Genomic DNA, 23,108 nt, shown 5'->3' with positions numbered 1-23,108 from the left:
GAAGAAATAAGCATTGTTTCTTATGGACTATTATGGTTTTATTCTTTTCTTTATCTAATTGTTACTGTTGGAATTTTTGATGCTTTTATTGTAGGTTCTGGGGAAATTTCATCCACATGGAGACACTGCAGTCTATGATTCCTTGGTGCGAATGGCACAGGTAATTTTATGATTGCATATAATCGATTAACTGCTGATGGAGAGGGATATTGTAAGCAATGAATAACCGATTTACTCTGTTCACTTGCAATTATTATATCTATATATTCTGATCAACTTTCTCGGGAAGTATGAAATTGGGCTTAAGTCTGATTGCCAATTTGCCAATTTTATATTGTCATCCAGTTATGACATCTTTTAGTGATTTGATTTATTCTCCATTGGAGACTAAAAAAATACTGAATCAATTGAAAAGTAATCTGAAGAGGAGTATATGCATTGTATGATGATGTAATACATATCATTTTACAGATATTTCAATTTTTAAAAATTTAATACAGAAAACTGATTGAAAAACTAAAAGTGTGAATGGATATGAGATAGGTATTACTACTATGATTGAAGCCAAAATGCTCAGAAAGCAATGCCTAGCGAGTGGATTGTAGATGGACCACATTGGATTTGGTGGAGCAAAGTGGGAAGAAAACTCCTATTAAAAGAAAAAGTGGAAAGAAAGGATCTTTTCCTTATAGTTTCTTTGAAGGGGAAATTTAATATTTCTGTGCATTTGTTCAGGACTGGAAGATGTTCTTCTGCACTTCCCCCTAGCCAAACCCAAGAGAAAGGGGAAACTTTTACTCTTCTTCACTTTCAAGTAGTATTTGCAGTAACCTAATGTGCCTATGGCTTTAGCTATAACTTGTTCTTTTCACTTGCACTTGTTTCCTATCTACGATTGAGAAACTATTTCTCTTTGTACCAGCTACCATCAACTTCCAAATTGCTTGTAACTGTATATATTTTGCAGATTTTAGAAAAGGTTTTATGAATTGCTAGTATTTATGAGTTGGTTAATCATATTCTTATTCATTGTGGGATGAGAGATAGTTTTTGTTTTTGTTATTTTCTCTATTTGAGATTTTCGGTTACTTCCTTGGTTGGTTAGGGAGTTGTTGGAGCTTGAGACTTTTTCCTTGGAAAGTTGGAAGAGGCTTTGGAAGCTCATCTCTATTTCCTTGTTTTATCTGTTTGGCAAGAAATAAATAGATTTTTTGAGGGCATGGATAGTTTGGAAGTGTTGGGGTATCTGTATTAGAGGTGCCTTTCTCACACTTTGTGAGAATTGAATGGGGATAAAGCTCCTAGCCCTGATGGGTTCTTTTTGGCCTTTTGACAATTTTGTTGGGATTTTGTGAAAGAGGAAGTGTTAGGCTTCTTCATTGAGTTTTATGATTGGGAAAGGTTTGTAAAAGGTCTGAATGTTACTTTTTTAGTGCCAATTCCTAAGAAAGGTGGCATCAAGGATTTGAAAGATTAGAGACCAATTAGTCTGATGGGTGGGTTGTATAAGCTTTTAGCTAAGGTTTTGGCCAACAGGTTGAAGATGGTGGTGGGAAGGGTGGTTTCTAAGTTCTAGAATGCCTTTGTTGAGGGGAGATAGATCCTTGATGTGACTCTTATTGCTAATAAGCCTATAGATTCTATGTTGAGGAGCTATTCTAATGGAGCTATTTGCAAGCTTGATATTAAGAAGGCTTATAATCATGTTTATTGGGACTTCTTGCTAGCCATCTTGATAAGGTGGTTTTTGGTCAAAAAAAGGATTAGATGGATCAAAAGGTATATTTCTACAACAAATTTTTCTGTTCTATCACATGGTACCCCATTTGGTTTCTTCCAAAGTTCTAGAGGGCTGGTATGGGGACCCTCTCTCTTTCTCTCCTTATTTATTTGTGGTGGCGATGAAGACACTCAATTGTCTTTTGAAGAGGTCAAGAGAAGGTGGTTTTTGGTCGAGTTTTAGGGTGAAGGGGAGGGAGGGCGAAAGGATAGAGGTTTCCCATTTGTTCTTTGTTGATGATACCCTTATCTTTTGTGAGGCTTCTCAATCTCAAATGGTCTAATAAAGTTGGCTTCTAATGTGGTTCAAAACTATATTAGGTATGAAAATCAACCTTGAGAAAAAGGGAATAAGCCCTCATTGGTGGGATTGTCAATGTGGAGGATTTGGTTGCAAAGTTGGGATGTAGGGTAGGAAACCCTGCTGTCTACCTATTTGGGTATGCCTTTAGGAGCTCCATTGACAATAGAAATGGTGTGGGATAGGTTGGAGGAAAGGTTTTGATAGAAGCTATTAATGTGGAAAAGACAATATATTTCGAAAGGGGAGAGACTTACTTTGATTGATAGTATCTTGTCCAATTTGCCTATTTACTTTGTCTATCTTAAGTATTCTTAGAAAAGTCAAAATGAGGCTTGAGAAGATTCACAAGGATTTCCTATGGGAATGGGGTGCTTTGGAGAAAAAGCTGCATTTAGTTAAATGGTCATAAAAAAGAGAAAGGGAGGGCTCAACATCAAATGTCTTTCTAGTCTTAATAGGGCTCTTCTAGGGAAGTAGAGTTTGAGATATGCCTTTGAAGGAGAAGCTTTTTGGAAACAAGTTGTTTAGAAAAAATATGGAGAGAAGGAGAAGGGGATTGGAGGTCTTCCATAGTGAGGTGGGTATAAGGTTGGGCTATGAAAAACTATTAGGAAAGGGTGAGACCTTTTCAATAGTAAAACTTCTTTTAAGTTGGGGGGTGGGAGAAGGGTTAAGTTTTAGAAGCAGAGGGAATTGAGAGAGAGAGGGTTGTAGACGAACACTGGACAAAATAGGCGTGATCGATCTAGTGGAGGAAAAGCATTATCATCCGAAGAAACTATCAATGAACACATGGATAAGATCATGGGGGAAAGCTCATGCTTCTTCCGCATCGACTCCATATCCTTTGAGTTGTGGATTGATTGGACAAAGAGTAGGGGTGAGGTGCAGATAGTGGAGAAAGGCAAAGGCTTCCGAAGGTGGATCAAAGCAAGTAGAGGGGTAGTGGTGTGGATTCTGAAGTCTCTGGAAGCTTGCTGCAAATGGAGAGGGAAGAATTTGTTCAAGGGAGACGTGAATGATCGAGGTAGGAGGTTCAGGATAGAAATGTGTCAAAATGAAGTTGGACGTTACCTTTTGCTTTCTGTCCTTTCAGAGGATGATAGGAGGAGATATTTCATTATCATCCCAGAGGGTTTTGACCTTTTGGGTTGGGACTTCATGAGACGTAAGTTGAAGGAATTAGCTAAAATTGGTGATGACTCTTAAGTTTGGAGCAGAGGTCTCTTGTACCTATGGTGGAGGGCATGGACCTTCTCTTGTTAGACTCGACTTAAGCTATGTAGATGCAACCAAGAGCAAGGCAAAAAGGAGTGAGGAAGTTTGGGTTGAAGTTGGGAATGAGGCTTGCACTTCGAAGTTGAAAGATCTTAGCCGATTTTTGGTGGGAAGATGGGATATTGAGGACGAGGCAGCTCTTGACTTAAGGGTGGTGGAGATTTGGGCAAACACCCATTGGAGCTTCTATGGTCAAGTGAGCGTAGCTGCCTTAAGAGATTCTTTGTTTCTGTTTGAATTTACTAATGTGGGTGATGCTCAAAAAGTGTTGGAGGAGGGGAGTTGCTTCCTCAATGGTGTCCGATTATCCCTAGACTGGTGGGCTTCAACTGTGGGGTGTTCTAGGATGGAGTTCCAGAGGGATGTATCCTGGGTGAGAATCCCAGGGTTGCCTTTACAGTTCTGGAGTATGGAGTTCTTTAAAATGGTGGGGGATGCTTGTGGGGGTTTTGTAGATGTGGATGAGGAGACCAAAGAGCCCCGTTATAGGAAGGGGGCTAGAATCCTAGTTAAAAACAATGGAAAGGAGGTGCCTGGAAGATTAGAGGTGATAGCTGGGTTTGCCTCGTTCTCTATCCCGTTGTGGTGGGAGGACTCGGTGTGGTTCTCGGCCCTTCAGGAGGCGAATGTTCTAAAGCCTCAAAGGGGAGTTGAACCGGTGAGCAAGGCTTCCTTCGAGCAGGAAGAAGGGGGGGTGCGATTCAAGTACTGTGGTGCGCGTGGAAAGGGTGTGCTATGGAGAAGGAACTCCTGCTGCAGGCGTAGGTGATAGAGTCACTGGATGGGGCTTCGGATTCCTAAGGAAAAAGCTAGGCAAATGGACTGTGAAGGTCTTGTTTCTCTGCAAGAGGATGCTGGGTTGGTGAAAGAGACTCCTGACGTGACAAAAAGTGGGGCGGTTGAAGTGGTAAGGAGGGATGGAAAGAAGCTTCTTGGCGGTGGAAGGGGTCTTGAGGCTGGACAGGGTGGGCAAAGCTCCAAGTGGGCCGAGCTGGTGTCTAGGGACTCGTTGGGAGGGCCTACTAGCACTCGGAAGCCTAGTCTCCATCGGGCCAAGTTTTCTTTTAAGAAAGTGGGTTTGGGCTTCTCTAAAAAGGAGGGGCGATGGGCTGTGTCTATTAGGCCCAATAGAATAAAAGGGCTTAAAAAGGGGTTAGCCCATGCTTCTCCTAGGGCTCCCTTCCTCTGAGTCCCGGGAGTTCAAGACAGAGCTCTCGAAGCCAGTTTATGCTGGGGAGATCTCAGAGCAGGAGGCGAGCCCAATGGAACAAGGCCGTAGCGCTTCGCCTTTGAAGAGTTATATTCCAGGTATGTTCCCCATCTCGTTTGCTCTTGGGGGGTGTCCGGGGAATCTTCTGGCCTTTCTTCTCCTTCTCTTTCGGGGATGGGGGATTCTGTGGGGTACTCGCAGTCAAGGCAGCCTGAGGGGATGTATGAAGACCCTTTGGAGTCTGAGTTGCCGCTTTGTATGGTTCTCAAGGATGGACGCTCCTTCACCCTGCTAGGTAATGATGGGGCCAGCCGCTAAGAGGGAGGGGATGAGGCAGTAACCCTTAGGTCTCGAGGTAATGAGGTTCAGACGCCACATCTTCATACCACTGTAGTAGGAGAAGGGGAAAAGGACAAATCCCCTTGGGTAAATAGGAAATTCCTTGGGTTCTGTTAGTCGGTGGGGGTCTCGATTGAAGGTTTCAAAGATGATATTTTGAGAATCCTTAAGGAGATTGAGAATAGGTGATGTTTTATCAGGAAGCCTAATGAGAGCAAAAGAGGAACGTTGTCGGGTTCAAGGAAGGATAGAGAGTTGAAGAAGCTCGTCAGTACTATTAACTATGATGGATTGGCTGGAAGAGTGGCAGAGGAAGGGGAGTTGGGAAGGCAAATTACTGTGGTCCCTTATGAAGCTTAGATTATTGTCCTGGAATGTTAGAGGCATGCATGACCCAGATAAAAGGATGGTCATTAAGTCGATGGTGAGAAAACACAAGCCAGATTTGGTTTGTTTTCAGGAGATAAAAATGAAGGAAATGCCTGATAGGATTGTCAGAAGTTTGGGGATTGGTAGGAATTTGGGTTGGGTGTCTTTAGATGCAAGGGGTTCGGCAGGTGGGGTGTTAGTAATGTGGGATAAAAGAGTTTTGGAAGGGTTGGAGGTCGAAGTGGGTTCTTTTCTATTTCATGCCGCTTTAGAAATTGCGAGGAGGGTTTTGTTTGGGTTTTCTCTAGGTTATATGGCCCGATCAAAGGAAGGGAGAGGAGGGAGTTGTGGGAGGAGCTAGCCGCTGTTAAGGGGCTTTGGAATGATCCTTGGTGTATAGTAGGGGATTTCAACGTAGTGCGGTTCCCAGTTGAAATGAGCAATGGCAAGCAGATGTCAACCACGATGAGAGAGTTTTTAGGCTTTATTGATGAGTTTGAATTAGTTGACCCACCACTGGGAGGTGGAGCTTTCACTTGGAGTGGAGGGGAAGGAGGCTCCCTAAAGGCTCGGTTAGACCGCTTTCTATTTTCAGGAGACCGGGAGGAACGTGTGTTGGGGGCAATGCAATTTCTTCTTCTAAGACCTGTTTCTGACCATAGCCTGATTTTGTTAGACTGTGGTGGGATGAGAAAAGGTAAAAACCCGTTTAGGTTTGAAAACATGTGGCTAAGGGTGGAAGGTTTTATGGATAAGTTTAAAGAATGGTGGCAGTCTTACAATTTTAGGGGGAAACCTAGTTTTGTGCTTGCGAAGAAGCTTCAGGCTTTGAAATACGACTTGAAGATGTGGAATAAAGAAACCCTTGGCAATGTGTCAGTTAGGAAGGATGCAACCTTGGAGAAGTTAAACTATTGGGATAGTTTAGAAAGGCTTGGTTCTCTTTCTGAGGAAGATAGGAGTAGTCAGCGGATAGCTAGAGATGAATTTAGTCATTGTGCCATCCTTGAAGAAATTTCTTGAAGGCAGAAATCAAGGGCTCTTTGGCTGAAGGAGGGAGATAGCAATATCAAGTTCTTTCACCGTATGGCTAATGCAAGGAGAAGGGGAAATTTTATCAGTAGCCTGACAGTTAGGGGTGTTCGGCTGAATAAAGAGGAGGAGCTTAAAGAAGGGATTGGGTCCTACTTTAAATCCTTGTTTGAGGAACCTCTAGTGAGAAGACCAGATGTGGAGTCAGGTCTTTTTAAAATTCTTAACTCCTTTGATAATGAGATTTTGGAGGGGCAATTTTCGGAGGAGGAGGTTTCCAAAGCTCTCTCAGATTTGGGGGGAGATAAGGCGCCAAGGCCGGATGGTTTTACGCTGGCGTTTTGGAAGTTTTGTTGGCCTATCATTGGGGGGGAAGTGATGCAGGTGTTTGAGGAGCTCCATTCGCAACTTTCTTAGTGCTTATCCCGAAGAAAGAGGGGGCTAGTGACGTGCAGGATTCTAGACCCATCAGTCTAGTGGGGAGTCTTTATAAAATTATTGCCAAAGTCCTAGCAAGTAGGCTGAAAAGAGTGATGAGAAAATTGGTTTCGAACAGTCAGAATGCGTTTGTGGAAGGGAGGTAGATTTTGGTTGCAGTTTTGATAGCTAATGAGGAGATAGACTCAAGGAAGCGAAGTGCCGGTGTAGGTTTAATGTGCAAATTGGACATTGAAAAGGCTTACGATCACGTAAACTGGAGGTTCCTTCTTTCAATCTTGGAGAAAATGGGTTTTGGACACAAGTGGTGAAACTAGATTTTTTTTTTCTGCATATCAATTGTGAGAATGACAGTTTTAGTGAATGACACTCCCACAGAGTTCTTCTCAACGTTTAGAGGCCTAAGGCAGGGAGACCCACTCTCACCTTATCTGTTTGTGCTGATCATGGAAGCTTTTAGCAATTTAATATCAAGAGCTGAGGATAAAGGTTTCATTAGGGGCTTCAAGGTAATGGGGAGATGTGGAGAAGGGGTTTCGGTTTCCCATCTGTTGTTTGCCGATGACACTCTTCTTTTTTGCGAGGATAATAGGGACCGGTTGGTTTTTTGGAAGTGGGTTGTTATCTGTTTTGAAGTGGTATCAGGCCTAAAAATAAACTTGCAGAAAAGTGAAATTATTCCAGTTGGAGGAGTGGAGGATGTGGATAGAGCTGCTGTGGTTTTTGGGTGTAAAGTAGGGAATCTCCCTATTACTTATCTAGGTTTACCTCTTGGAGCCCCTCATAATTCGTGTACGGGTTTGGGATGTTGTAGAGGAAAGATTCAAGAGAAAATTGGCTACGTGGAAAAAACAATATCTTTCTAAGGGAGGTCGTCTTACCCTCATCAAGAGCACTCTCTCAAATCTCCCTATCTATTTTACGTCGCTTTTTGTAATCCCAAGGAAAGTGAGACTTAGATTGGAGAAAATTCAAAGGGAGTTCTTGTGAGGAGATTTGGAGGAGAGAAGGAAGATCCACTTGGTAAGATGAGCGGTTATTTGCAAAGATATGAGGCATGGAGGGTTGGGGTTAAGGCATTTGAAGGACTTCAATCATGCTTTGCTTGGAAAATGGCTTTGGAGATTTCCTTTAGAGAAGGAGAGTTTTTGGAGGAAAGTCATTGTTGGTAAATTTGGAGAGGAGGAAGGGGGTTGGACCAATAGAGAGGTGAGGGAGTCTTATGGGATGGGCCTTTAGAAAGACATTAGAAAGGGATGGGAGGAGTTCTTTCTTAGAACTAGTATTCGTATTGGAAATGGTAGACGCACTAGATTTTGGTGGGATATTTGGGTAGGAGATTCTAAGCTGAAGGATCTCTTCCCTTTGCTGTTCAAATTGCAACCCATAATTCTGCTGTAGTGGCTGATCTTTGGGAGAGACAAGGAGGTGGTGGCGGGGGTTAGGAGGTGCACTTTAGAAGATCCTTTCAAGATTGGGAATTGGAGGAGGTGAATCGTTTTCTGGATCACATTTCTGCAGTAAAGGTTCAAGAAGGGGAGGATTCTTTAGTTTGGAAGATTGAGAGGAAAGGAAAGTTTAGTGTTAAATCTTATTATAGGTCTTTAAAGGATGAGAACAACCCCTTATTTCCAGCAAAGGAGGTTTGGGGTTCGTATGCCCCTTTAAGAACTCGTTTTTTTGCTTGGGAAGCAGTTTGGGGTAAAATTTCTATGGTAGAGATGTTAATGAGGAGGGGTTGGTCTATGGTTAATAGATGTAATCTTTGTAAAGAGAATGAGGAATTGACGGACCACATCCTAATTCATTGTGGTAAGACAAGGGAGCTTTGGACTTTGTTGCTTTCTTCTTTTGGGGTGGTGTGGGTGTTCTTGGATTCAGTGAAAAATCTACTTCTTGAATGGAAAATTAAGGGCCTAGGGAAGAAAAGGAGTGTAGTTTGGAGAATGGTGCCTATTTGTCTGTTTTGGTGTGTTTGGGGAGACCGAAATCGAAGAATGTTCCAAGAGGAAGAGATGTTAGATACGAGCTTGAGGAACCTCTTTCTTCGGTCTCTTCTTGAGTGGTCTCAATAGTTTCTGGACCTGGACTATCTCTCTTTTCTGAATTTGTTGGGTGATTGGATTGTTGGTTAACTTTTTCCTTTATAGGTTTTTTTCCTTCTTTTGTTGCCTTGGGTTTGGCTTTCTTTGTATACTGCTTGTGTACGTAGGGAGCGCCCCTTGTTTTGGCGTGTTTTAATTTAATTTTTTTTCTCTTTGTTTATAAAAAAAAAAAAAAAAAAAAAAATATAGTTTTAGAAGCATACATGGTGTAGGGAGGAACCCTGAGCGTTTTCCCACTCTGCATGCCTTGGTTTTGGTTAAAGAGGCATGGGTAGTAGATGTATGAGAAGAGCAAGGGAAGGGAGACATTGGAATCGGTGTTTTTCTAGTCACTTGAACAATTGGGAGTTGGAAATTGTGGGGTCTTTTTTCTTCATATTGCAAGAGAAATTTGTGGAGAGAGTAGAGGATAGGATGGTGTGGATGGGTTCAAGGAATGGGTGCTTTTTTGGTCAAATTTCTTTGTTCTATGTTAGAGCCGAGGTGCCTCATCCCTTTCCTAGAAGGCATTATTTGGAATTTGTGGGTTGGGTCTAAAGTGAGTTTTTTTGGCTTGGGAAGCTTGTTGGGGAAGACATTGATTTTAGATCAACTTCAAAAGAGAGGATGGTCTTTGAGAAACAGATGTTACCTTTGTAAAGCAAGGTGGAATCTATTGATCACATTCTTCTTTATTGTCTTAAAGGTAGGGAGTTATAACACTTGTTATATTCTTTATTTGAAGTCGTTAGGGTCCTCTTTTTAGTTAGGGAGACTCTTTTAAGTTTACATGGCTTCTTTGTGGGATGAAAGCGCAAGAAGATCTGGAGAGCTGCCCTGTTGTGTATTTTTGGACTTTGTGGAAGGAAAGAAACCGAAGAGCATTTGAAAATGCGGAGCAATCAATTCAATTGTTGAAGAGCTCTTTTGTTGAGAGTTTGTTGACATGGTTAGGATGTATATAGCAAAAGGATCAACGCCTTTAATTGATTTTATAGATTAGGTGGGATCTAGATGAGATAGAGAGCAATTTTTTTTTGTATTTTCCCTCTTCCTGGTTATGCCTTTTGGTATCATTTGTATGCAACTTGTGTACAAATGGATGATATATATATATATATATATCTTGTGTACAAATGGATGATATATATATATATATATATATATATATATTCTCTTTGCTTACAAAAGAAAAAAGAAGAATAAAAAGAAATGGATGATATATTTTTTTTTTTTGATAATCGAGGAACCTCACATGGCCAAACCCTTAGGAGTCTCCATGGGGACCCAAACCTCGGGGTGCTGACTGCATTGCAACAAAAAAGAAATGAATGATATATGCACATAGTTTTTAACTTTTTCTATATCCTCAGTTTTTGGTCAGTCCAAACTCTTTAGATTTTGGTGCAATACCTTTTCATTTTTATTTTATTAATTTTGTTCATGGGTGAATGTTAATTTTGTGTTTTGCCATGAATTATTTGGAAATTAAAATAAATTTGATTTATTTCAGGATTTTTCCTTACGGTGCCCGCTTATTCAAGGGCATGGAAATTTTGGTTCAGTTGATGCTGATCCTCCTGCCGCTATGCGATACACGGAGTGCAGACTGGAAGTAGGTTTACGTATTTTCTTTTCATATGAATTGTGCCAAACCCATAGCAGTAGTATTAGAGGTTGTGATTCATCAATTCACATGCTAATCTGAAACTAGTTTTGGATGTTAAGATCTAGCTAGTTATCAAATGAAAATCCTAATCATTGAAGTTAAGATCTAGCTACTACCAAAGAATTTGGGGGTGGGGAATAAAAAATAAATAAATAAATGAAACTTGAGGGTCATCAAATTAATATAACTTATATTTAATGACAAGCCAAAGATATCATCGGATAGTAAATAAAACTAATATCTAATTAGAAGGCAACTATGAAATCTCTTAACCCTCATGTTTATTGTTCTTGAATCTAGGGCACTTATTACACCTAACCCAATCAGGATAGGTTAAGGTTGACAGCTGAGTCAACGTACGACATTGAGGCAAGTCAAGCATTTAAAGGAAACATAATTTCCAAATGCAATTTGAGAATGCACTTTTGCATAAAAATTCCAACACCCTCAGTTATTTTTAAATGCTTGGAATCTAGATTTTTATTTTAAGTTTAATTTTTGCTTTGATTTGGAATTTTGAACAATATTTGATGATATGAAAGTATGAAATATGTTTGCATGTCCAAATTTACGATTATAATGTTGCACCTGTTCGAAGGTTGTGCCTTCGCTTAGGTGCTTGCCTTGGGTTGCGTCTTATGCCTAGACTGTAAGAAGTCTTTTAGGCCTTACGATGCCTTTAGAATTTCAATGTAGTCGTAATTTGTCAATCTTTAACCTAAATGGATTATTATTTGGTAGTACTAAATCTCAATGGGTAATGGCTGTGACTTTTTTCTTTTTCCTTTCCTTTTATTTTTTTGTGTATGTGTAACCTCTTGTTCTAGTTTAGGAGGTATATCAGTGGGAATTCCATGTCCATAGCTGGTTTGTAGATTGCTTGGGGACTAGGTAATGGGGGGAGGGGGGTTTGCTTCTTGTTGACCCTTCTTTCTTTTTTCTCTCCTCTTGAGTCCCTTGTATATGTCTTGTGTACTTTGGTGTGCTTATTTACTAGGCACTCTTATTACATTTTTGCTTGTGTATCAACAGAAAAGGGGGAAAAAAGAATCATTAACAATGTGACTAGCAAATTTATGTATATGACTCTTGTTCAGATTTAAACTAATTACCCATAAAAAGAAAAAACCAATACATTATTATTATTATTATTATTATTATGATTATTATTATTATTAGAAACAAAAGATGTATTAATTAAAGATAACAAAAAATAAGAAGGATGAGAAATCGTCCCCATGAAATACAAACCTGATCAAAACACCCATGAAAACCTCCGCTTTACAAGGAGATTTGTACAAAAAGAATAAAAAGATTACACAAAAATACAACTCGAAAGCTCAACTCAACTCCTCACCAAGTAAGCTTAACCTTAAGGTGTACATGTTGATAGCCAACTAAACTGAATGACACTCAAAGCGAAAGGTTTGAAAACATCAATACAATAGGCTTGAAAAGAAACAAAGAAATGAATCAAGTTCCATATCATCTCAGGTGTCTTGCAAGTATCCTAAAAATCCTAGCATTCCTCTCTCTCCACACAATCTATATCAAAGTGAAAGAGACAATCTTCTAAAGAGCCTTGCCTCCAGTAGAGTTCCCAAAACATTTAAAGGAAATAACCATCATATCGCAAATACTCCTTGGTTGAACCCACTCTATCCCAACTTGTGAGAATAGTCTATGCCGCAACCCCAAAGTAACCGGACAATGTAGGAAAAGATGATCGATCATCTCTCCACTCTCCCTACATAGGATGCACCAATTAGGACTAAAGGTTTTGAAAGGCTTTCTCAACTATAGCATGTCATTAGTATCTATCTTTTTAAGTGCCACTAACCAAATAAAGGTCATGACCTTAGAGGGGACTCTTGATTTTCACAAAAAATTAGTTGGATGGAAAGGAATTGAATTTGAGAAATTGGTCAAGGTTAAGAAAGATTTTACTGAGAATACTCTTGAAGAAGAAGGTACTCAAGCTTTCGCATCTGGAACAAATGAAGACAAATGTACATGGGAAAGAAAAGTCATCAGTCTTTCAAGATCCTCAATCTCCAAATCAGTTAGATTACGATGGAAAAAAAATTCCAAGAAGCAGTATCAGTATCCAAAATAGCTGAAATGGAGAGGTTTCTAGTTGTGATGACTCTAAAAAGTCTTGGGAATTGTGAACACAAAGGTTGATCCCCTCCACAGATCTTCCTAAAAACGAATTTTTATCCCATCACCCACCACAAAGCAAGTGTATGTAGAAAAAACCTGAAAAATAACCGCAATGGCTTTACAGGGGGCAGCAATGTGACCATATGACTAAATTATTAGCATCCCATCTATTAAGATATGTCTTGTAGATGCTCAAAATAACATGATGTCAAAGGACAAAACTTTCCTTAGGATACCTTCAAACCAACACATTATTTCACTTATTTCTTGGGAGTTTTACTAGGTATGGAGTTATTGTATAAGGTAACAAGGCTCTTCTTAAACTTGTTCTTGAACCTAGTGTGAAAATAGGTTTAGAAACTTTTCAATTCCCAAAATGCCCCTCTTGGATGATAACCTATATATTTTCTTACCTATATAAAAAAAAAGGGTTTAGAAACTCAAAGTGATTTAAGATACAAGAAAGATACAAGAGTCTAGCATGAATAATGCCCTTCACATGGATGTTCACAAGACTGAAAAATGTAAATAAAGCAAGAGTAATGTTGAAATAAGACTTATTGGCTCAAGAGACCCAAAATTGTAAGGGTTCTAGGGAAATTGGGGTTCACCTCTACATTATTCAATAAGGACTCTTCTAAAAACATATTTGGAAAGGGCATTTAGGTGGTGGGTGATGAGGATGATGAAGGTTAAAAGTTCAATTCTTGTAACATGCCAAAAAAAAAAAAAAAGAAAAAAAAGAAAGAAAGAAAGAAAGAAAGAAAAAGAAAAATCATGCATTTATTAAAAAAAAAAAAAAAACTGTGAGTCCAATAGTCCTAATTTAAGTATGACTTTATAAGGATTTAACAAAGTTAACTCTTCTATAGAAAATTTCCCAAATGTTAAAAAATGGTCAAAGATGGTAAGAGGACAAGTCAACACTAGATTTTTGGATCATTATGGGAACTGTTATTTTTTGCCCATAATCTATTTATGTTTGAGCTTTATTGTCTAAACAAATGAACTATTTGCTACTTTTTTTGATAAGTAAAGCAATTGTGTTAAAAGGGCCAAAAAAAGTGTCTAAGATATACACGGTGTATACAAGGCAACAAGGAGGGAAGGACAAAAAACAACACCCTCGTTTCACTTGCAACTCAACCAATCTATGAAGTGAAAAAGGGACAAGGACTTGACCCTAAATGTACCCTAACCCACTCCAAACATATGTATACATAAAATAGCATGGTCTATTAGTGTTGAATCTTCAAGGGCTCTTCGGTTTTTGCCTTTCCACAAGGTCCAAAATAAGCACATAGGAGTTGCTTTTCAGGCTTTCTTTCTTTTCTTCCCAACAAAGGCACCCCGCGAACTAAAGAGGGCATCCTTGATTGAGAGAGGCATTACCCACTGTACACCAATCATAGCAAAGACAAGGTGACACAACATGTTTGCCATAGGACAGTGAAGGAGAATATGGTTCGCTGACTTGTCTTCACCCTTACACAAATAACATTTGTTTGGAAGAGTCCACCCCCTCCTTTTTAGCTGATCCAGAGTTAGAATTTTGCCCAAAATTGCTTCCTAAGCAAAAAAGCTAACTCTCATCGGCACCTAGGAATTCCACACCATGCTTGTGGGGAATCCTTGTGAAGAACAACCTGCTAAGGAGGAGTAGAAAGATTTGACTAAAAAGGTGCCTCCCTTTGACAGTTGCCAAACCATAACATCCTCTAATCCTTCGCTGATCACTTGCCCTTGCGAGGAATTGTTTGCTACTTAAATATTTGTTTGTCATAAATGAAATTTCCATTAGGTGGGTAATGGTGGGAGGAAAAAAAATTTATCAAATCCTTAGAGTATGTGGAAGGGCCAAGGTTAGAGGATGAGCAAAGTATTTTTGAGAAGATTTTGAGTTTCTTTGATAGTTTTTTTGACAAACATGATGAGGATTCTTAGAGGATAGAAGGGTTCGATTGGTCTCTAATATTTGAGGAGAGTGCTTGATGGTTTTTTTTTTTGATAAATGAGCACAAATATATTAAAGGGCGAAAAGCCACAAAGCATACAGGTAGTATACATAGCATCCTAAAAACAAAAAACACATGAACAAACAACCTCACTAGCCCTTAAGGAACCGCAAGCCATTCCAAAAAGCTTAAAAGCGAAGAGGACTCCTCTCCCATATACACCCTAGCCCAATTCCACAAATTACATACAAAAGAATTTTTCAGTTTTTGTATAGCTAAAGAGCCCCCCCTAAAAGCTAATATATTTCTCTTTCATTCCATACCGTCCAAAAAATACACAACGGGATGGAGTTCCAAATCTTTTTCCTCTTTTTCCCCACAAAAGGGCCCCTCTGACCGTCTCTGGGAACACTCATTGAGCCCTAAACAAGGGAAGGACGATCTCCCAGAGGACCCTGACCACTATACAGTGTAAAAGAATATGATTTACATTTTCCTTTTCACAACCACACAAAAAGCAACGATTAGGAAGGTGCTAGCCCTGTCTTTGGAGCCTATCCAAAGTGAGGATCTTCTCCCACATGGCCTCCCAAGCAAAAAAAGCAACTTTGGTTGGAACCTTATCCACCCAAATGCTCTTTTTCGGGAAGGTGATGGCACTAGGAGCAGCCAACAGCTTATAAGTATCCCTAATCCGAAAAGAACCATGACCCCCTCCTTTCCATATCATTGAGTCCTCTTCTGGAGAAATCCTCAAGTCCCTCAGCATATGAAACAGCTCTCCTATCGCATCCAGCTCCCAGTCATTAGAATCTCTGGAGAATCTAATGTTCCAACCTCCTTGACCAAGGCTTGAATCCCACACTTCATTGACCGTTGCGTTCTTATGGACCGCCAAGGCAAATAACTGGGGAAAACTTTGGGACAACGCCTCATTACCACACCACTGGTGAGTCCAGAATTTGACCTTAGTCCCCTCTCCCACCTTGAACCCTATGTTATCCCAACACCAGTTTGCCTCCTTCAAAATCTCCTTCCACACCCCCACTCCAAACGTTCCGCGACCTTCATTAATCTGCCATCCAAATCCCTCATGGCCATACTTCACCCCGATCACCTTCTTCCAAAGGATTTCCTTTTTAAAGGCAAATCTCTAAATCCATTTGCCCAACAAGGCCTTGTTCAGGAGATCAATCTTCTGAATGCCTAGACCCCCTTTCTCCTTTTGAGTGCACACCACCTCCCAATTGATTAAGTGGATTTTTCAGATCAATCTTCTGAATTCCTTTCCAGGCTTCCCTCTCCCCAAAGAAAGTCCCTTTGTAAATTTTCAAGCCTTTTTGCTATTAACTTGGGCATTTGAAAGAGGGATAATTGGTAAATAGGTATGCTGGCCAATGTACTGTTAATGAGGGTAATTCTCCTGCCCTTTGACATATATTGTCTTTTCCAAAGGGCTAACCCACTCTACACCCTAACTCCACTGCCATTTCGTTAATGTCTTCAACCTCCCCAACCGGAATTAATTCGCTTTTAGCTAGGTTTATTCTTAGACCAAAGGCCGCCTCGAACCAAGCCAAAATCTAACTTAGAGAGGTTAGATGTTCTTTCCTTGCTTTGCAGAAAATGATTGTGTCATTAGCAAAGAGCAAATGGGATACATTCATCTCCATCCCCCCCTCCCTCGAAGACTACAACCTGAAATGAATCCCCCGTCAACAACCCTTCTTATAAGTACACTTAGCACTTCCATACCCAAGACAAAAAGGTAAGGAGAAAGGGGATCTCCTTGACGCAGCCCCCTGGAATTGGAGAAATAACCTGCTGGCACCCCGTTAACCAGAACAGAAAATTTTGCAGTTGAAATGCACCACCAAATCCACTCCATCCAACGAGACCCAAAGCCCATCTTGTGCAAGACCTTCATAAGGAAATTCCAATTAATGCTATCATAGACTTTTTCAATATCCAGTTTACAAATCAACCCTTTCTCTTTACGTTTATGCCAAAAATCAATATCCAGCTATGAGCGAGGCATCCAAAATCTGTTTGCCCCTCACAAAACCATTTTGGTCCACAGAGACCACCTTGTCTAAGACCTTTTTCAGCCTATTGGCCAACACCTTGGCCAAAAGCTTGTACAGTCCCCTTAAAAGGCTGATGGGCCGGAAATCCCCAAGGTCCTCAGCCCCACCTTTCTTAGGAATGAGGACTAGGCGGGTAGTATTGAGACTCTTAGCAAAAGATTTCTTATCAAAAAACTCCTTAAACAGGTCGACAATCTCCTCCTTCACAAAGTCCCAGCAAAATTGCCAAAAGGCCACTGTGAACCCATTCGGGCCTGGAGCCTTATCTCCATTCATTTCCATCAGTGCAAAGTGGATTTCTTCCTTAGTGAAGGGCAACTCCAAGACTTCAGCTTCATTGAGGTTTAGACTTTGAAGGTGCATCCCCTCAATATTAGCTCTCCAGCCTGACTCTTCTGAGAGCAGTTGCTGAAAAGCACTCACAATCCCCTCTCTCACCTCCTGCTCCTTAGCCAACCAAACCCCATTGATCTTAATTTTATCCAAGGAGTTATTTCTTCGGTGGGCATTATCCGGTGAAAGAAGCCTGTGTTCTTATCCCCTTCCTTAAGCCACAACTCCCTTGACAATTGTCTCCAATGGGTTTCTTCCAATAACACCCACTTTTTAAAGGTTTCCTTAGCTTCTTTTTTCAGCTCTGTTTCACCTTCTGACAGACTCCTTTCACTCTCCACCCCATCCCAGAATTCGACTTGTTGGAGGGTTGAGTTTTTATTAACTTCCAGCCTTCCAAACACATCCTTGTTCCAACCTTTAATTTTTCCCTTCATCACCTTCAGGTTAGTAGCCAATCTAAAACTGGCCCTCCCTCTCCCCCCCAACCCCTGCCACCAACCCCGAAGAAGATCCTTAAACCCATAAACTTTGAGCCACATGTTTTCAAACCTGAACGGGGATGGGCCCCGTCTTAACCCACCACCCTTCAGCAAGATGGGAAAGTGATCTGAAGTGGGTCTGGGTAACCTACTTTAGACAACCCACTAAAATGATCAAGCCAATTTTGGGTCACTAGGGATCGATCCAATCTAGCCCAAGAATGATTGTTCCTACCCCCACTCCAGGAAAACACACCCCCTTGCAGAGGAAGATCCAGAAGCTCTAGCTCATCAACAACCTGAGCAAATCTTCTCATTGCACCAGTCAGCCTTCCCTGATTGCTCCTTTCCCTTTGGGATAGGGTAACATTGAAGTCGCCCCCTAGACACCAGGGGTCATCCCAAATGCCCCTTATTGCCCTGAGCTCCTCTCATAGAATCTCCCTTTCCTCTTTAGAAAGCGGCCTGTACACTCCTGTGAAAATCCAAACAATCCTATCTTCTACATTCCTAAGCTTACAGGAAATTGAGAACTGCCCCACCTCCATCTCAAGCACCTCTAGGGTCCTTTTATCCCAACATATCAAAATCCCTCCCGCAGCTCCATGAGCACCCACGGCACCCCAATCAAGAAACCTCCCAGAGCCTAAACTCCTCACCATACCCTCTAACATTGACTGAATTTTCTTCTCTTGGATACAAAACAAATCCACTTTCTGGCTTCTGATCATGACCTTAATCACCTTTCTTTTTGAGCTATCATTAGCTCCACACACATTCCAGCTCAACAACCTTAACTTCATTGGACTTCCATAATCTGGCACCCTCTTCCTTGCAAAGCACCCTTCTGCTTCTTCCCCCCCTCATAGTTGATGGAACATTCAAGCCTTTTCAATTCCCTTTCGAATTTCGATTTCTCCAAAAGAGTTTTGCTATGAACTCTTTCCCTTCTCTTTTTGATTTTGACTAGAAACTCCAAAATATCTTTCTCCAATCCCTTTGTCGAAAATCCTAAAAGCTTACTGAACCTAGCCAGATCGCTTTCCTCCCAACTTACTTCTTCCCATCCTCTAACTTCTTGTGGCATAGTACGAACTAAGCACAACTCCTCTCTACTCTCTTCAATACTGTCAATATTGACCTCCATCAGCTCCCAGTGAGTGACTGTCTCCTGCTCTGTAGACCCAGTGACGTTACACAACTGACCCGGTGAAACCCCCTGGGTTAAATCCAAACTAGCCCCAGAAAGGTCGTAATACTCCCCCAATGGAGTCCGACTAGAAAGAGAAGAGGGAGAAAAAAGAGAACCAGAAACCATCGGTCCAATAATGATAGGGTCGTTTTCATACCTTACAGCTTCCTCTAACAAGGCACAATCGGTCTTCGCTCTCCCCTTGAACTGTATCTCCTCCTCAGAAGGCCTCCGCAGGCCATCCTTCACCCAGAAAGGAGATATACCAACGTCTGGACCCCTCACTAGGCTTTGGCCAGTTACCATGAAAGGGCGGGCCTCCCCCAACTGGGCTCTATCCTCAACTAAGGGCATAGACGGGCCTCGGCTGTCCAGCCTAGGCACCACAAGAGACTCCAAAGTCTTGGCCCACCCAGAATTCTTCCTAGGCGACAACCCAAGGAGAGACGACCCATTTTCAAAAGAGATGTCCGAGAAGGGAGCAAGCCCAATGGACCCAGATTTCTTAGAACTCCAAGGAATCTCTGCTAGGCCCAACAAAGGAGGTCCACCCGATTCTTGGGGCCCACCCGACGACCCGTCAAAGCTTCGAACAGGATCCATAGACTGCCCCGACCCGCTTAACTGCCCCCGCATCCCATCGGCAGGCAGCAGCAAGGCCTCAAGCCTCGAACCGTCCTTTGCCTCCAGCACGCGCTCACCCGAGCGTGTACAAGCCTCACCCCCAACCTCACCTCCTGTTACGACTTTCTTTCCTCTCTTTCCTGCCGTTGCCGCTCTCATTACTGGCCTGATCTCCCACCAGAGAGTTATCGAGTAGCATAGCTCTTCAACCCAAACCTCCACCACATTGGGGAGTTCCTCGCCGTTACGCTTCACCAATATCCAGGCCCACTGCAGTTCCTCCAGCTTCTCCGTTTGGGAGTCGACTGTGAGAAAACCCCCACACTCCTCCCCTATCCTTCTTAGAATGTCCCGATCCCATAAGGAGACGGGTAAGCCTACAATCCGCACCCAAGCTTCGCTCTTTTTCTCCCCTTCCATCAGACATCCCGTCTCAGGCCTCCATTTCTCCAGACGAAGAAAGATCCACCTAACCGAGATGCTTCCAAGTTTAAGGGCTTTCTCTGCTTCTATCAAAAGCTCAAATTCCAACAATACCTTGCCCCTCTCCAGTTTTGTTAACCCTAGATTGCCCTTCAGACTCCAGATTTTTGCCAAATGGGTCCCCCAACTTCTTAGGTCATCCCCCCTTGCTGCACTAGGGTTCCAGATCCCAACCACACAGTGAGCCAACTTGTTTAAGTTTCGGCATAGCTCCTTCTTTGTGACCTCCGCCCTGATTGCTGCTCTTTCTTTGCCCCTCGGCATTTTGACCACTTTCGCAAAGGTTTTCACCATACTTGGCTTCAACCGTAGCTCTTCTTCTTTCTGGCTTGTCTCTCCTCCACTAGCAAAGCCCAAGCACCGTAGCGTCTCCACCATTGAAACCTAACCACCCTTTGCTCCTCTTCTTTTGGGGATAAATATGCTAAACCTTTTGTTCTCCAGGTCCACAACATCTAACCGGAGGAAACAACCCCCCTTGTTTTGATCTCGCACCAGTGAATAAGCCCTCCCGTTTTCCTTCCACTTTCTTACCCATTTTCCAGTTCTCATATCCTTGATACAAAGAACCAGACAATCGAAAATAGCCCAAGACTCGCCGGTCCCAGCCTAATCCACGAGGAGATCCCTTTGTTCCTCTCCACAATCGTAGCTTGCAATTTGCCTTTCTTCTCCTCCACCTCGACCTCAAACGACTTCGACTCCACTCCGAAGCCACCCTTCCTGAATCTTTTCCAAGACCCCGCAAGGCCATCGCCCTCTGCATTCTCGGTCATACTCAGAAAGCCTCGCACTCCTCTGTCGCTCTCGCTCTCTCTCTCTCTCTAACCCTCTCTCTCTCTCTCTCCTCCATTTTACAAAATGTTATCAAATTTTATATCTTTATGAATGATTCGCCTTTGACAATGCTCGTGAAGGTACTGTGGATCAGGAGAGTGCTTGATGGTTGGAATGCTCTTTTCAGAAGAGGAAATTGGAGGAGCAATTTTTAGGATGGACAAAGAAAAAACTCCAGCCCTTGACAATTTTACCTTAGCACTATCAAGAAAGATTTGATGAAGGTTCTCTCGAAATTCTACAATAATGGGGTCATTAGTAAGAGTATCAATGGTACTTTTATTGTTATGGTGATGGAGAGAAGTGACAACCAACTTTAAAAGTTTGTTAAAGGCGCAAAGGAGTGGGCTTCAAGGCCCAAACTTTAATTTTTTTTTTTTTTTTTTGATAAGTAAGCCAGAATTGTATTAAATCAGAGGCAAAAAGTCACACTGCATACAGGGGGTATACAAGGCAGCTAAGGCCTCACAAGCAAAAAGAGAGCCAAAAGAGCCTCACCACCCCTTAAGTGGAAGCTAACCACTCGAAAAATCCTATACGGGAGGGAGACTCTTCTCCAATATACGATCTAGTCCAACTCCATAAATTACAAATAAAAGAATTCTTGAGTTTTTGAATATCTAACACACCTCCCCTAAAGGCTAATCTATTCCTCTCCTTCCAAACCGTCCAAAAAATACACAACGGGATGGATTTCCATATCTTTTTCCTTTTCTTCCCCACAAAAGGGCCCTTCAGCAAAATAAGACCTCCTTTTCAGTTTCTAGAAAGACCCACTGAACACCTAATAACCCAAGGATGATATCCCACAGGCCTCTAACCACTATACAGTGTATAAGAATATGATTTACAGTTTCTTCTTCACACCTACACAAAAAACAACAATTAGGGAGCTGCCACCCTCTTTTCTGGAGCCTGTCAAGAGTAAGCATCTTCCCCCACGTAGCCTCCCAAGCAAAGAACGCAACTGTGGTTGGAACTCTATCCACCCAAATATAACTTGTTGGAAAAGCGGTGTCATTGGGGTTGGCCAACAAGCTGTACGCTTCCTTAACCCTAAACTATCCGTTTCTTCCTCCCTTCCAAAAAATTGAGTCTTCCTCCAAAGAAGGCCTATGACCCCTCAAAACGTGGAGTAAGTCCCCTACCATATCCATCTCCCAATCATTAAAATCCCTCAAAAACCTTAGGTTCCAGCCTCCTTGTCCAAAATTCTGGTCCCACATCTCCTCCACCGTAGCATTCCTATGAACAGCCATGGCAAAGAGATGAGGGAAGTTTTGGGACAGCGCTGTACCAGTGCACCATACATCAGTCCAGAATCTGATTTTGGTGCCCTTCCCAGCTATGAGCATCATATTATCCCAACACCAATCAGCTTCCTTCAAGATCTCCTTCCAAACCCCTACTCCGAACATCCCATTAGCCTTCTTTGTCCTCCAACCAAGACCCTCTTGCCCATATTTCGCCATGATCACTTGTTTCCAAAGATCGTCTTTATTATAAGCAAACCTCCATATCGATTTACCAAGCAAGGCTTTGTTCAAAATGAATATCTTCCTTAAGCCTAACCCACCCATATCCTTATACGCACAAACCACCTCCTAATTAACTAGATGAGCTTTCCTCTCCAAGTTTCCCCCTCCCCAAAGAAAATCTTTTTGCACTTTTTCTAATCTTCTAGCAACAATCTTGGGCATTCGGAAAAGTGACATTTTATAGATTGGCATGCTAGCCAATGTGCTCTTTATGAGAGTGATTCTCCCACCTTTGGATATATACTGCCGTTTCCAAAGCGCATGTCTCCTCCTCACTCTCTCTTCCACCCCATCCCACATAGAATGAGCCTTGTTAGGAGCCCCTAAAGGCAGACCCAAATACTGAGAAGGCTAGGAGCCCACCCTGCACCCTAACTCCACCGCCAGCTCATCAATCTCATCCACCTCACCAATTGGGATGATTTCACTTTTGGACAAATTAATCCTTAGACCTGATGCAGTTTCAAACCAGAATAAGATCCAGCTTAAGTGAGTTAGGTGCTCTTTATTAGCCTCACAGAACACAACTTTATCATCAACAAAGAATAAATGAGAGATGTTTAGAGTGGGCCTTCTACCTCCTCGGAAACTACACTCTGAGAGGAATCCCCCGGCAACAACCCTCCTAATAAGAGCATCCAACACTTCCATTCCCAAAACAAAGAGGTAAAGAGATAGGGGATCTCCTTGGCAAAGCCCCTTAGCACTTGGGAAAAAGCCAATTGGTACCCCATTAACCATGACTGAAAATTTGGTTGAAGATAAACAACTCCACATCTAACCCAACCACTTTGATCCAAATCCCATTTTTTGTAAGGCCTTCAACAAAAACTGCCAGTTAATGCTGTCATACGCTTTCTCAATATCCAATTTGCAGATGAACCCTTTCTCTTTTCTTTTCTGCCACGAGTC

The 23,108-nt window shown here is 41.9% G+C and overlaps 1 protein-coding gene across 1 annotated transcript in view; it reads left to right on the top strand.

Annotated features, from left to right (window-relative positions):
• LOC117927983 (DNA gyrase subunit A, chloroplastic/mitochondrial) overlaps positions 1-23,108 on the top strand; it is a 78,808-nt gene that overhangs the window by 3,010 nt on the left and 52,690 nt on the right. Inside the window, exons 3-4 of the mRNA XM_034847727.1 lie at positions 95-160; positions 10,347-10,448. Coding sequence (XP_034703618.1) covers positions 95-160; positions 10,347-10,448 — 168 coding nt within the window. The remainder of the gene's footprint in view (positions 1-94; positions 161-10,346; positions 10,449-23,108) is intronic.

The sequence above is a fragment of the Vitis riparia genome, chromosome 13 (assembly GCF_004353265.1).
Source record: "Vitis riparia cultivar Riparia Gloire de Montpellier isolate 1030 chromosome 13, EGFV_Vit.rip_1.0, whole genome shotgun sequence".
Classification (NCBI taxonomy): Eukaryota; Viridiplantae; Streptophyta; class Magnoliopsida; order Vitales; family Vitaceae; genus Vitis; species Vitis riparia.
Note: the sequence above shows the minus strand (reverse complement) of the source record. Positions and strands in the feature narration are given on the sequence as shown.